This window comes from Spermophilus citellus, assembly GCF_964194105.1.
Source record: "Spermophilus citellus genome assembly, chromosome: 9".
In the NCBI taxonomy this organism is placed as follows: Eukaryota; Metazoa; Chordata; class Mammalia; order Rodentia; family Sciuridae; genus Spermophilus; species Spermophilus citellus.
The window spans coordinates 49,423,384-49,437,980 of NC_138191.1; the positions used below are offsets into that span (position 1 = coordinate 49,423,384).

The following is a 14,597-nucleotide window of genomic DNA, read 5'->3' on the forward strand; positions in this document are numbered from 1 at the left end:
AGTGCCTACTGACCAGCAAAAGAATTTAGCTGCAAATTAAAATTATATATTGTAGGTTCCAATTACATATTATTTGAAAACAGGCAAGTTAAGAAAATGAGTACCTTTTGGGAGGTGAATGGGAAGGAACTAGAAGAGGGGTGGGAGGGAAATGTCAAGGGTTTAAGTTACAAAACCATGTTCAATTTGTAAAAACTCATCAACCTTAAGATTTGTGTGTTTTGCGTGTGTGTTTACCTTATACTTCAAGAAAAAGATTTCTTAAGAATCTTACCCATAGGAGAAAGCATCATTATCTCTCCATTTTGAAATAACAGAAGCTGCCAATCCAGCCAAAATGGCAGTGCTATCGAAAAACATGTGAAAAGAGTCGGAGATCAAACCTAAGCTGGAAAACAAACATATTGGCATATTACAATAAAAATCAAATAGTAGGCATCCTTCTCTAAAAGTCTAAGGCTCAGCATCTGTTCATCAGGAATTATCTTCTAAAGAGACAACATTTAAATATGATATATAGAAAGACATCACAGATGACTTTTAAATACATAAAATAGAAACCTTCCTACTCTTTGCCCAAGGAAAAGTCCAGATGCTGCTGGGAAGAGTTGAAACAAAAGCCATCTGCCCACCTGTCACTAGCAGAGGTCAGCTGTCACTAAGAGGAGAGGGAGGGAAAAGAGTCATTTGCTACTGGAAGAGAAGCTGAAATCTGCTTGGGTTCGGAATGTTACACTAATGCTAAGCAAAAATCTGCTATTATTAGATGTCTTGCACTGCTCTCCTGATATGCCAGGCTAAGGGGTGGGAGGGAAGAACAGGTTGGGGAAAAAGGGAGATGCAAGAATATTAAGAAACCCATTCTGAGACACTTGCTCTCTCTCACCATGTAATGCCCTCTTCCATGTTATAATGCAGCAAGAAGATCCTTTCACTAGATGCTGGCAATTTGATATTGGACTTCTCAACCTTCAGAACCATGATCTAAATAAACCTCTATTTTGGGCTGGGACTGCAGCTCCATGGTAAAGCGCCTGCCTTGCATGTGTGAGGCATTGGGTTCGATCCTCAGCACCACATAAAAATAAAGATAGTGTATGTTTACCTACAACTAAAACCAAAATATTTTAAAATAAATAAATAAATAAACCTCTATTCTTTGTTTTAAAAAAACAAAACTACCCACCCTGTCGTTCAGGTTAACAAGGACTGCCACAGTCTAAGACTACAAAGGGAAAAACTAGTATCATACCCTCCAGCCTTGAATAAAGTACAAGGGAACAGCAATCTACCACTGACAGCACCAAGATTCCCTCATGGTGCAGGAGTGCAAGACTACTGAAGGTAAAGAGTGGAGCAAGAATCCTGAAAAAACCCTCTAGTACTCAAAATCCCTCACTAAGCACAAGATAATAAAAACCACTGGAAAAGTTTAAAGTCTGTGGCTTGTTGAAACTAACTTCAACAACAAAGACCCAAACCCAATTTAAATCCAGTTCAGCCATTGACCAGTCAGGTTTCAAAACCACTATCCACATTAATGGTCAAGACAGGAAATTAGGGTGTCCATTTCTGGGCATAGTCAATATTAATCTCAGTCTCAACTATTTCTTTAAACACAATATCCAGCACTCAACAAATATTTATAAGACACATTTATAAGATCAAGAGTAGAGGGAGAGCCCATTTTCAAGAACTAAAGTAGTCAACAGAATCAGAACTAAAAGTGGCCCAGATGTTGGAACTATCAGAGAAGGACTTTAAAACATATATGATTAATGTGTTGAAATATATGGTATAAGGCTGGAGAAAATTTATACAAGTGGGAAATTTCCACAGAGAAAAAAACTACATATATTAAAAACAAATGAAAATAATTTTTTAAAATTATAATATCAAAGCTGAAGGAAAATATACATAGGATTCGGAATATAATGGACACAGACCCAGATCAAAAGTATACAAAGTAAAACACAAAGAGGAAGAGGAAAGAGTAGAAACAAAAATCAGAACAGATCAAACATATTCAAGACTATCAAACAAACAAAACATGGATTTGGAATCTCAGAAGTAGAAAAGAAAGAATAGGATCCAAAGAATATTTAAAGGAAAAGTATCTGAGAATCTTCTAAAATTCATTAAAAGAAAGCAAATCACTAATGCAAAAGCTTAATGAATTCCACGCAAGGGGGAAAAAAAATCCACACATTTTAGAGCTTCTTAACACTAAAGAGAAAGAAAAAAGTCTTAGAAAATCAGAAAGTGGGGGTCAGGGAAAATAACTAGGTAAAAAGAAATGAAAGATAAGAGTTATACCATATTTTTAATCAGAAACTATTTAAGCTATAACACAATAGAGCAACATCTTTAAAGAAGTGAAAGAGAAAAAAAATACCAGCAATCTAGAATTCTATACAAAATACTTTTTCTATACAGAACCGAGTTAAACACAATAATAAAGCTACATGGGTATGGATAATTCCACATAAAATATATAAAAAAAAGGGTACTGAAATTATAAGTATATGAATAAATATAAAAGATAATCTTCTTACCTTTAATATCTTTTAAATATAATTGAGAATAGAAAAAAATAGGAAAAAAAAATCAATGAAGCTGAAAGTTCTTTGCACACACACACACACACACACACACAAAATCAACAAAATTGGCAACCTTTAGACTGGTCAAGAAAAGACTCAAATTACTAAAAATCAGTACTAAAGGAGGACCACTACTACTGATTTAAAGAAATAAAGAGGACTATAAGGAAATATTATGAACAATATCCAATAAATTAGATAAATTAAATAATACCTAAAAACAATCAATCTAACAAAACTGATGAAAAATAATAATCTGAACAGACCTATGACAAGAAAAAAAAGATTAAATTAACAATTTTCAAACTTCCAACCAAAAAAAAAAAGTATGATTCTCCTTTCATTAGCAAATTCTATCAAACACTTAGAAGAACAATTAAACTACTCTTTTAAAAATTCTTCCAGAAAACAGATAAGGGACTACAACACAAAAATAAGAACAATAGTTCTCCACTACCAAAATAAAACAAAATAATATCACAAGGAATTACACACATATATGGACATAAAAAAATCCTCAACAAAACACCAGCAAGTCAAATTCAGCAATATATTAAAAATAATATATACATGACCAAGTAGGATTTAACCCAACAATGCAAATGAAAATTGGTAATTCACCACATAGGGAGAATAAAGGATAAAACCTACACAGTCATTTCAATATACAATGAAAAACATTTGACATACTCCAACACCCCTTCATGATTAAAAAAACAAAAACAAAAAAACACAACTTGAAATAGAAGGAAATTCTTCAACTTGATATGTAGTATCTTTAAAAACCCACTGTGGGGTGGAGTTGTGGCTCAGTGGTAGAGTGCTCACCTAGCATGTACGAGGCACTGAGTTTGATCCTCAGCACCACATAAATGTAAAATAAAGATATTGTGTTCACCTAAAACTTAAGAATAAATATTTAAAAAAAAAAAAAAACACTGTTAACACCATTAATGGTGAAATACTATTTTCTCAAAAGATCAAGAACTAGACCATAATGTCCCTTTCCTTTTCTTTACTGAAGAGTCTAACCAGGGCAATTAAGCAGGAATACTGATTGGAAGGGAAGAAGTAAAATTACCTCTATTTCCAGACAAAATCTTGTCCATATAAAATCTTAAGGAATATATTAAACTATTAAAACTAATTAATGAATTCAGTAGGATTACAGGATACATAATTAACATACCAAAATGAACTATATTCTTATACAGTAGCAAAGAATAAAAATAAAATTTGGAAAAAAATTCCATTTACAACATCATCAAAAAAAATTAAAATTCTCAGAAATAAATAAATAGACTTATACTTGAAAACTACAAAATATTATTGAAGAAATTAAAAATGACCTAAGTCAATGGAAGGCCTTCCACATTTATGGATCAGAAGTGATTTTTTTTTTTTTTTTTTTTGAGTGCTTGGGATTGAACCCAGAGCCTCATCTCAGGCTAAGCATGTTCTCTACCACTGAGTTATACCCCAAATCCAGAAGACATTTTTTAAGATGGCAATATTTCCCTAAATGATCTATAGATTCAACTTATCCTTATCAAAATCCCAACCAATTTCAATGGAGAAAAGGACAAACTGATCTTAAAATTCATGTTGAAAACAATGGAACCATAAGAGCCAAAACAATACTGAAAAAGAAGGGCAAAGTTGGAGAACTCACACTTCCCAATTTTAAAATTCATATATAGCTACATGAATTTTAAAAAATGTGGTGCTGGCATACAAGTAAACATGTAGATCAATGGCGTAAAATTTAGTGTTCAGAAATAAACTTTCACGTACATGACAACTGATTTTTGACAAGGATGCCTAAATAATTCAATGGTGGAAAGAATCGAGTTTTTAATAAATCCTGTTTTAAGAAAATAGTGCTGATGCAACTGAATATCAACATGGAAAAAATGATTCTGGAACCTTATAAAAGACACAAAAATTAACTATGCTAAACAAGTGTTCAACCACTGAGCATATATCCCTGAACACATATTTCTTAAAGACAACATATAAGTGGCCAATAAGCACATGAAAAGATAATTAACATTATTAATTATAGGGAAATGCAAACCAGAACCATAAAGAAAAATAATTTCACACCCACTAGAATGGCTATAATTAAAAAGGCAGATTAATAACAAGCTTGGCAAAGATGTAAAGAAATTGAAATCTTCCATACACTGTGGGTATGTTACTTGACAATAAAAGTAAATGAAAACCTAAAATATGTACAACATGGATGAATCTTGAACACATAATGTGAAGTGAAAGAAACTGCTCTAAAAGAATCATATACTGTATGATTCCATTTATATGAAATTTCCAGAACAGGCAGATCCATAGAGACAAAAAGTAGAGTGGTTGTCTAGAATTGGGAGAGATCAGGGAATGAAGAATCTGAAGAGAAAATGAGAGGTAGACAGCTAGGGATATAAAATTTCCTTCAGGGAAAATAAGATGTTCTAAAGTTGATTGTTATAAGGGTTTTACAACTGTGCTAAATATACTAAAGCCACTGAATTATATACTTTAAACAGGTAAGTTGTATGGCATATAGATTATATCTCAATAAAGTTTCATTTATTTGTTCATTTATTTTAAAGATAATTGACTGCCTAAAGCAGAGATTCCCAAGTTACGGCCTAAAGCAGAGATTCCCAAGTTACGGCCTATAGGCAAAATCCAGGCCTCTATCAGTTCTTATGAGTCTTACTAGAATACAGCTATGGTCATTAGTTCATGTATTATCTAAATCTAATTCTGTGCTACAACAGCAGAGTGGAGTAGTTGCAACAGAGATTGTATTGTCCTTAAATTATTTACTATCTGCTATTTACATAAAAGTTTGCTAATCTCTAATATAAAGCATAAATAGAAACACTGTTGTTATGGGGTTTATAACATGCAAAAGTGAAACGTATGACAATAATAGCATACAAGGTTGAAGAAGAAAACTAAAGTGCATTACCGTAAGATTCTTACAAGATAAGTGAAATAACATATTATTTGGGATAATTTAAAGACCCCACATTAACCACACTACAACAACTACTCAAAAAAGGATTACTAAAGCAGGGTACAGGAAATTCCATACTAACACAAAGCAGATATTCAACTACCACTTAGGAAGGAATAAGAAACCTGTTACTGCCTAAGGCCATACACATAATACATGACACATTTTGGCTATCATGGGAGAAGGAATAAAAATGTTGATAAAAGTACAATTAGGGCTGAAGTTGGGGCTTAGTGGTAGAGCACTTGCCTGGCATGTGGTGAGGCCCTGGGTATGACACTCAGCACTACATATAAATAAATAAATAATCCATTGACAACTAAAAAAAATATTTTAAAAAGTATCCTAATTAGAATAAGTCATACTCCATTTATATATGTCAAAAATCACTCCACTATCATGTGTATCTAAAAAGAACTTAAAAAAAAAAAAAAGTATAGCCCAGAGGTCCAGATTTACAGGGTTTGCATAAGTCTAAGGCTGGGTCAAGTTAATGAATACTCCTCTGCTCCCACCACAAACCTAGCATAGAATAACAAGCAATAGCAGTGAACAACTTGGGAAGAGGCAAGATCATGAACAGAAAGCTTCTGTGCCTACTTTTAAATTTCTCCAAATAGTACAGTTATTGGAATACTTACAGAACTGGAAATTGATGTCAAATCACATTATTTGCCCACAAGAAAAATAATGGTAATTTATAAGCTTTTCCAAATCATTACAAAGTATTTTGGAAAATGTCTTAAATTTTATCACAAACTTATGGCATATGACCACAGATATGGATGCATCCAAAAGCTTAAGTGTATAAAGTTCTTTAACCATCTCATCTGAAATTCAAAGCAGAATGAAAATGAGTGAACAAACGAACAATCTAAAATCTGAGGATAAGGTAAGGGACAGGCAATTCTCTCAAACTTAATATTTTAAGATTTGTTCTTGGATCACTGTATCATCAAAAAACTATATTTGGACCAAAGTAGCTAATACACTGAAAGTAATGATTATATTTTGAAGTATAAAAGACCCATTTTCTCTCTACTGCTATGAAACCAATGATAAGGACATTGTCTAGGATTCTGTTTTCTATACTCTAATAAAAAAATAATATGGAAAAACATTGTTACAATAATTTTTATATTATGATAAACAGTATAGTTATATTGATATTATGGAATTTTATAACTCAATTTTTAAAATTACTTCAATAACTGCATTAGTCTACACAGTTAATAGGTTTACTTTTTCCTTCCTATGTATGTTTTTATTTCTTAAAGTATAAGTTTTATTCTATATTCAATTTTGGGGAGAGGGGATACCAAGTATTAAACCCCTGAGGGCACTTTGCTACTGAGCTACACCCCCAGCCCTTTTTTATTATGAGACAGGGTCTTGCTAAGTTACTTAGGGCTTCGCTAAATTGCTGAGGCTGGCCTCACCAGTCACTAGGGATTACAGGCACTCAGCCTCTATATATGATTTTTATTTTAAGCAATCATCAGTCAGTCTTAGAAGGCAAGATAATTTTTCTAAATAAATATTTAAAAATTTACTGACTTTTTGTTCTACACATAGATTTAAATCAATAAATCAGTAAATATAACACTATGTCATGGACTGAATTGTATCTCCCTCATTCATAAAATTCAAGTTAAATCCCTAATTCTCAGTACCTCAGAAAGTAACAATATTTAAAAACAGGTTCATTGCAGATATAATTAATTAAGATTAGGTCATAAAACGGGTTCTAATCCAACATGAAAAAGAGGATTTGAGAGGAAGAGACACACACAGGAGACCACCATGTACAGATAACAGGTGATGCTTCTACAAGCCAAGGAATATCAAAGATTATCAGAAAACCAACTTAATTAAGTTAGAAGAGGGTTGTAGAACAGATTCTTCCTCAGATTCTCAGAAGGAAACAACACTGCTGACACCTGTATCTCTGATTCCTTGCCTCCAAAACTATGAGACGATCAATTTCTGTTGTTTAAGACACCTAATTTAATACCACCTAATTTGTGGTCTTTTGTTACAGTAGCCCTAGCAAACAATTTTTTTCAAAAAACTTATTTTGTATACATTAAGTGGATACAAAATATTGCCTTAAAGGGAAAACATAAAAGGTAAATCCCTTTTGAATATTACAAAAATCAAGTTCCCTTTTTAAGAGTGTAGGTATAGTATAGCAATTTTAATACCCACCAAATACAATTTTATCTAAATTTTAACTAAACCTTTTATTAAATATTTTATTTTTTAGTTGTAGATGGACACAATATCTTTATTTTATTTTTATGTGGTGCTGAGGATCAAACCCAGGGCCTCGCACGGGCTAGGCAAGCACTCTACCGCTGAGCCACAACCCCAGCCCTAAATTTTAACTAAACTTAATTTTCATTAAAATATCATTTTATATTCAGTATTAATAAAATGTGATCCTACCTGAAAAACTACTTCCTCTTTTGAGATGAAAGAACATCATGTTCTCTAAAAGCAGTGTGATTTGAAAATTACTTAGCTAAAAATATACAGACAGATCCATATGAAAAAACACCTATTTCCGGTTCTCAGTTCACCTCTTGTATAAAAAAGTCTGCTCTAAGGAATGCCAATTTTATTGATAATTTTCAGTATCAACAAATGTTCCTGATGATGAATTAACATTTTAACTGCATGGTATGTTTCTTTCCTTCTTTTTTTTTTTTTGTACCAGGGATTGAACCCAGGGACACTTAACCACTGCGCCACATCACCATTGTATAAGGCCTCACTAAATTGCTGAAGCTGGCCTCCAACTTGCGATCCTGCTGAGCCACTGGGATTACAGGCATGAGACATTGCACTCAGCAGCATGTTTCTTTTAAAGGTAAAGATGGCATAGAGACTATCTAAGATTATATGATTTCTACATCAAATGAAACTTTAGTAAGTCACAATAAAGAAAAGTCAGCTACCAAAATCAGTATATTTAACTTTTTAAATGACTATTTTCTAAAGACACTTGAGAAAACTCTCTTAGGGTATTAAGGAGAAACCTAAAACACTGAAGCAAATGTAGAATAAATATGAACCAAACATGGCAAAAGAAACTTTAAAAAGAACTTGATTTAAGGTCTGCTGGAGGCAAAAACAAAGGAAAAAAAGCTATAAATTATAAGAGATTTAAGATCTTGACATATCCACCAAACTAACACTATGTGTAGATCTTGTTTGGATTTCTAATTTTCAAAACCAAATGTAAAAATAATTTATAAAACAATGAAAGACATGTGAACACTTACTAACTGGGCATGTGATATTAATGAATCATTGATTTTTATGGATGATAATGACTTTTGGGTTAAGTTAAAGAGAGGTGGGGCTCCTATCTTTTAGAGAACCAACCTAAAGTAATTATGGAAAAAGCTCCATCTTACATCTGGTTAAACCAATCCAATGGTGGGATAAGGATAACAGATGGTATAAAATAGATTATGGCTTGATCCAATATTAAAGCTGGGTGATGGGTACATGAGATCCATTAAACTCTCCCCTTTTGTAAATATTTAAAATTTCCAAGACAAAAGGTTTTAAAAGGTTGATTGGTTACTAAGCTAAGAGTATATTCATACTGATTGCTAAACATCAATTGAAAATTGAAGATAAGGGATCACCATAATTTACAAACCCCCTACCAGCTGGTTTCCATAGGTAGAAAAAGGGAAAAAAGCATTAACTTTCAATTTATTACCAAGTACAAAAATCCTTAGAATTCTGACATTAATAAAATCAATAAACTAATGAGATGAAATAACTCACAACTTCACTTCATTACATAACTCTTAAGAATTCTCAACAAAATGTAATACTTACCTAAGATTTTAAAGTGAAAAATAAAACTACAAGAAAGCAAAGGCATCACCATAGCAGTTAAGTAATGTTGCCTTTGGATAAAGAAAGTTGATAAAAGACTAAGATAAATAAAAATTGTAATAAAATAATACATGACTAATGGTGTTATTTTTCTCTAAGGAATTACTTTATTTCTCTGACATATTATATGGAAGTCAGACTGAATAAAAGTCCAGTACTGCCCTAAACATTTCTCGAACAAATATTTACTTTGTTAATACTAAGACATTAAACTTTAGAGTCACTAGAGTTTCTTTGGTGTCTAAGACAAAAAGGGTGTCCAATAGCTTTGGTAAATAATGTAACTAAAATTAAATTTTTAATAGGTGATAAGGTAAAAATAAAAAATAAGAGCATAAAAATAAACTATATTGATATTCTAGAAAAAAACTATATGTAATTAGTAGAAAAAAATTTTGGACAAGATATGCTCTAGCCCTGATGCTACTTTGGAAAGGACAATACTCTAGGTCTGAGAAAGAATCCTTGACTTTCAGCAAACTATTAACCATAATAGACCACATTTGCAAGCAGGCATGACATGTGATAAAGTTTTAGTGAAAGTGTTTTGTTTCAAATCTCCTGAAGAGACAATGTACAATTATGTACCACCTCAAGAATGGGAAATTACACTCCATCTATGTATAGTATGTCAAAATACACTCTACTGTCATATATATCTAAAAAAACAAATAAAAAATTAAATTGATATAAAAAAAGAAGTTCACGGGACTGGAATAAGAGTAAACAGAGAAAGAACAATTGAAATGACATTGTCAACAGGCAGAAGTTAGGGACAGTATGGGCAAGTTCCTGAATGAGTTGAGGTAATTCACTTCTCCCTTCTCAGCAAGGAAACGCCAATGGAAGTTTTCAAGCAAGGAACAATTTAAGGTATTTTTAGGACTATAATCAGTTCAGTATTGGTAAATGTTCAAAAACCGGCTCAAAGAAAAAGAAATACATTGTACTATTATTATATTCAATTTCCACCATACAAACACAAGAGATGTAAGAGTAAAGCTCAAGATGATATTAAAATGTAATAAAATAAGCAGCTTAGGAGCCCGAGGCAGGAGGAATGTGAGTTCAAAGCCAGCCTCAGCGACGGCAAGGCACTAAGCAACTCGGTAAGACCCTGTCTCTAAATAACTATAAAATAGGGCTAGGAATATAGTTTAGTGATTGAGGCCCAAATTCAATCCCCAGTACCAAAAAAAAAAAAAAAAATGTAATAAAATAATTAGAAGGTGAAAAAAAGAGAGAAACAATGTGCATGCCTTTTGCCTATTTTTCTTTGCACTCTAAACATTCTGCTGTAGAATGGCCAGAATTCTACCAGCCATCTTGAAAATAAAATATTATTTGTTTAAACAACAATTATTTCAGGTTTTTCTGTAATTTGAAAACAAACAATCCTAACAATACAAAACCACATTCCTAGTATTACCTTATGATTTAAAGAGTTACTCAACAATAAATAAAGAGAAAGAAAATGCTAGAAGGAAAAGCAACATACAAAGTAAGAGAAAACACATTAAATATTTCTACATTTTCCTCCTAACTTCTAAGAATGAGAGAAAGGGGTTTAATGTCTTAGGGTCTTTTTTCTCTAATACAGGTAGTTAGCATGTTTAGTCTAGATTTAAGCACCTACCATGTGCCATGTACTAAGGTGCCTGAATACAGAAAAAGATTCCTATTTCAATAAAGCTGAAAGGTGAAAGGAAGCAGCTATTTGATTCAATGGGGGGAAAATACACAAAATGCTAAGCTATTCTTCCACTGAAATATCTTATCACTATCAAAAATATAAAGAAACTATAATTAAATTCTTGTTTTAGAATTAAGGCTCTGAATGAAAACCAGAATAATTTATTATTTGTTGCAACTATATCAACTGTTTCTGTGAAATTAATTTGTGAAGAGTATTTTTTTGCATTTTATGTAATTTTTTTGTGAAAAGAATATTTTATCCATGTTTTAATCTCCTATGGGAAAAAATTTCTTGATATGTTCCCAACAACTTCAAACCTATTTTTATAGAATAAGGCTGAACACTGAAATGACCCTGACAAAGTGGGTTTTGGTGAGAAATTTACTGAAGGAACTTAAAAGCTTAAGTGAACTGAGAGGCACAAAGATAATCCAGTCATAAAGAAATTATTGATCAGTCAACCAAAGGAACAAAAAAATTTAGTATCTAAATAAAACATAGGAAACCAGATTATGAAAAGGCCAGAGTAATTTCTAAATCTGCCCAATATCAGTAAGAACAGATCTCTACTTCATAACCACTTAAAAGCGTTTGTGAAGATGATAGGAAAGTTAACATACATGAGCACAAGAAGAATACCTGCGAAACGACAGAGGTATGACAGATGCCAGAGCTACACTTCAAATCAGAAGGAAATAATAAAAAAATAAGCTGAGAGAGTACCAAAGAAGAAGTCTTTGGTACTCTCATCTCAAAGTGATATTTGAGATGCCTAAGACACCTCTTTCATGTAAAAATTAGGTATATAGTAACTCTTGATCTGTAGAGATCAATTAGGAAAGTACTAAAGCCATCATTTTCCAAATCATTTGTCAGTATACATCAGTGCACAGGGAAAACATCTATGATGGGGTATATTTTTCTCATACACACATAATTTTCCAGGGGATTCAAAATGGTTATTATTACTATTTTTGTACTGAGGATTTAACCAATGGATACTGAGCTATATCCCTAGTACTTTTTATTTTTTTTATTTTGAGACAGGGTCTGGTTAAGTTGCTGAGAGTCTCAGTAAATTGCTAATGCTGGCCTCAAAATTGCTGATTGCAATCCTCCTGTCTCAGCCTCCATAGTTACTATGGTTACAGGCACGTGCCACCATGACTGGCTTCAAATGGTTATTAAAGATAACAAGATTTAGGGGCTGGGAATGTGGCTCAGGTGGTAGCGCGCTCGTCTGGCATGCTTGCGGCCGGGGTTCAATCCTCAGCACCACATACCAACAAAATGTTGTGTCCGCAGAGAACTAAAAAAATAAAATAAATATTAAAAATTCTCTCTCTCCCCTCTCTCACTCTCTCTTTAAAAAAAAAATATATAACAAGATTTAATTGTCAATATACCTTTGACACCCAACTTGTGATGAAAGCAATAATCTTTATAATCTGTTGATTACTTAGTATTGTTTATAAAAGTGAATTGATTATTGAATTGAAAAGCACAGTTTTTTATATGAAAATATAGATGTCACAAAACCTGATCACAAAATCCAAGGTCATTATTCAACCTCAATACAAATAAAGATCAAAGACAATTCTCTTTGAAAGTGAACCTTAAAGGATAGAGACTAAGTCTGTTTAATCAGTAGAAAATAAAGCATAAATGGCACAGGTTCTTAATCTGGGGTCCAAAATCTATTTCAGAAAACCCAAGAACCACCAGGCTTTTTGTAAAATTCTGAGTCTTGGCTTTCATCAGATTCTCAAATGGGTATAAATCTAAAGACGGAGTTAGTAGAAGTGTGATGATCTTATTTAGCAGAAAAATTTCACAAGATCTTAAGTTATTCAACAGCAAAAACCTAAGTAATAGCAACTTCATTTCCATAGTTACACTGAATTTTCCTCTTTCCAAGGAGAAAATATAGTAGGAGGCAGGAAAAAGCTGACACCAAAAACCATCAACTCTAGAGGTTTCCAGAAAACTATATGGGATTTCTACCCAGTTAGGACCAAAGGGAAATCATGAGACAGTTTCAGCATTAAAGAGAAAAAGAGAATGGCACACATTTTCCTGGACATCCCAGTACTCCCTCTCAGAATCTTAAGGGTGAAATCCAAATGCCACTCCCCCAGGGAGAGTCAGGTTTCTCCCAATACCAAGTAGGCAAAGCTACGGTGAGCTGATTCAGAAACGAAATACTCTCTCCATCCGCCAAAACGAGTAGGTTCATCTTGTCTGACCATATGGGACAGGAAGGAGGTTACATTATAGGACCTGAAAATTAGGACAGGCGGCCCTACCATATTGATATGGGTTGTGAAAAAGCAACAGAGGTGGTGGCAAAGGTAAAACCTGAACCTCCCGGTAAGGAGCTACGTGGCACTAAGCAAATAGTGCCTGGTCTTCCTCCACCTTTTGCTTCCGCCCCAACCATTTTCCCCTTTGGTTACCAGTTGCTCCAGATGCCATAGAGTAGTTCCACAAAAGCGAAAGAGAGGTTCAGGCACAGGAAGAAAAACAGGTTCCGGGACGTCTTGTCCGACAGGATAGACCTGGGCATGATAAATCGGGAAGAGATTAAGCGAGTCGAGGGGGTGCCGGGACCCCGAGTTGCGGTCCTTCTTTCAAGACCTACCCAGTCCACACACTCTTTTCCCCACAGCGGGAGGCTGAGGGAGTGTCCCTAACACTCCCTCTCTAGACCCTGGACCATCTTTAGGTCTGGGCTTTCCTTCTGCTGGACACCCCCTCCCAGCAAAACAGAACCCCGCACCTAAACCAGCCCGAGATCTTGCCGAACAGATTGAACTTGGGTGGTTTGTATTCATCATCCTTGATGGACAGGGGCAACATCTTCTCTGCCCGGCGGAGGGCCGGGCCTACTCCCCTCGACAAGTGGCTCCGTGGGGTGATGGCAGTGACAGCGGTGACGCCTCAGACCGGAACCCCCAGCACCGGACTGGGGCCGCGCGTGGCTGCGAGACACAGACAGACACAGACAGACACAGACACACACCCGGGAACTAGCTGACTTCCGGCCCGGGCCGCGCAACGCGTCCTGGGACGGAAAAGGGGGTGGGCGGGGCTGTGGCCGGGGCTTCCCGGCGGAGGGCGGGGCTTACGGCGGGGCGGGGCGGAGACTGATGAAGGGTGAAGAAAGAAGTGCAGCTACGGCGGGTTCGCGCAGCTGATCCTGGCGAGGTCCCGCTGCCTGAATTCACGCCGAAAATTCTGACGTGGCGACATTTGCAGACTAGGCTAGCTGAGAGCTTGAGCCCGCTCACTCCCACCCCGACCGCCTACGACCAATGTTCCCGGATGCACTGAGACCAGCGCCTGCCCCTTCGCCATT

General features: G+C 34.6%; 1 protein-coding gene across 2 annotated transcripts in view; it reads right to left on the bottom strand.

The window, feature by feature from the left end:
- The window catches only part of SLC30A7 (solute carrier family 30 member 7), a 74,363-nt gene extending 60,066 nt beyond the window's left edge, over positions 1-14,297 (bottom strand). Inside the window, exons 1-3 of one of the 2 annotated variants that reach the window (XM_081305034.1) lie at positions 14,019-14,297; positions 13,696-13,797; positions 275-388 (exon numbers count right to left, since the gene is read on the bottom strand). In XM_081305034.1, coding sequence (XP_081161160.1) covers positions 275-388; positions 13,696-13,797; positions 14,019-14,098 — 296 coding nt within the window. In that variant the 5' untranslated portion in view covers positions 14,099-14,297. The remainder of the gene's footprint in view (positions 1-274; positions 389-13,695; positions 13,798-14,018) is intronic. The other variant, XM_081305035.1, reaches the window with a different exon arrangement.
- Between the last annotated feature and the right edge of the window lie 300 nt (positions 14,298-14,597).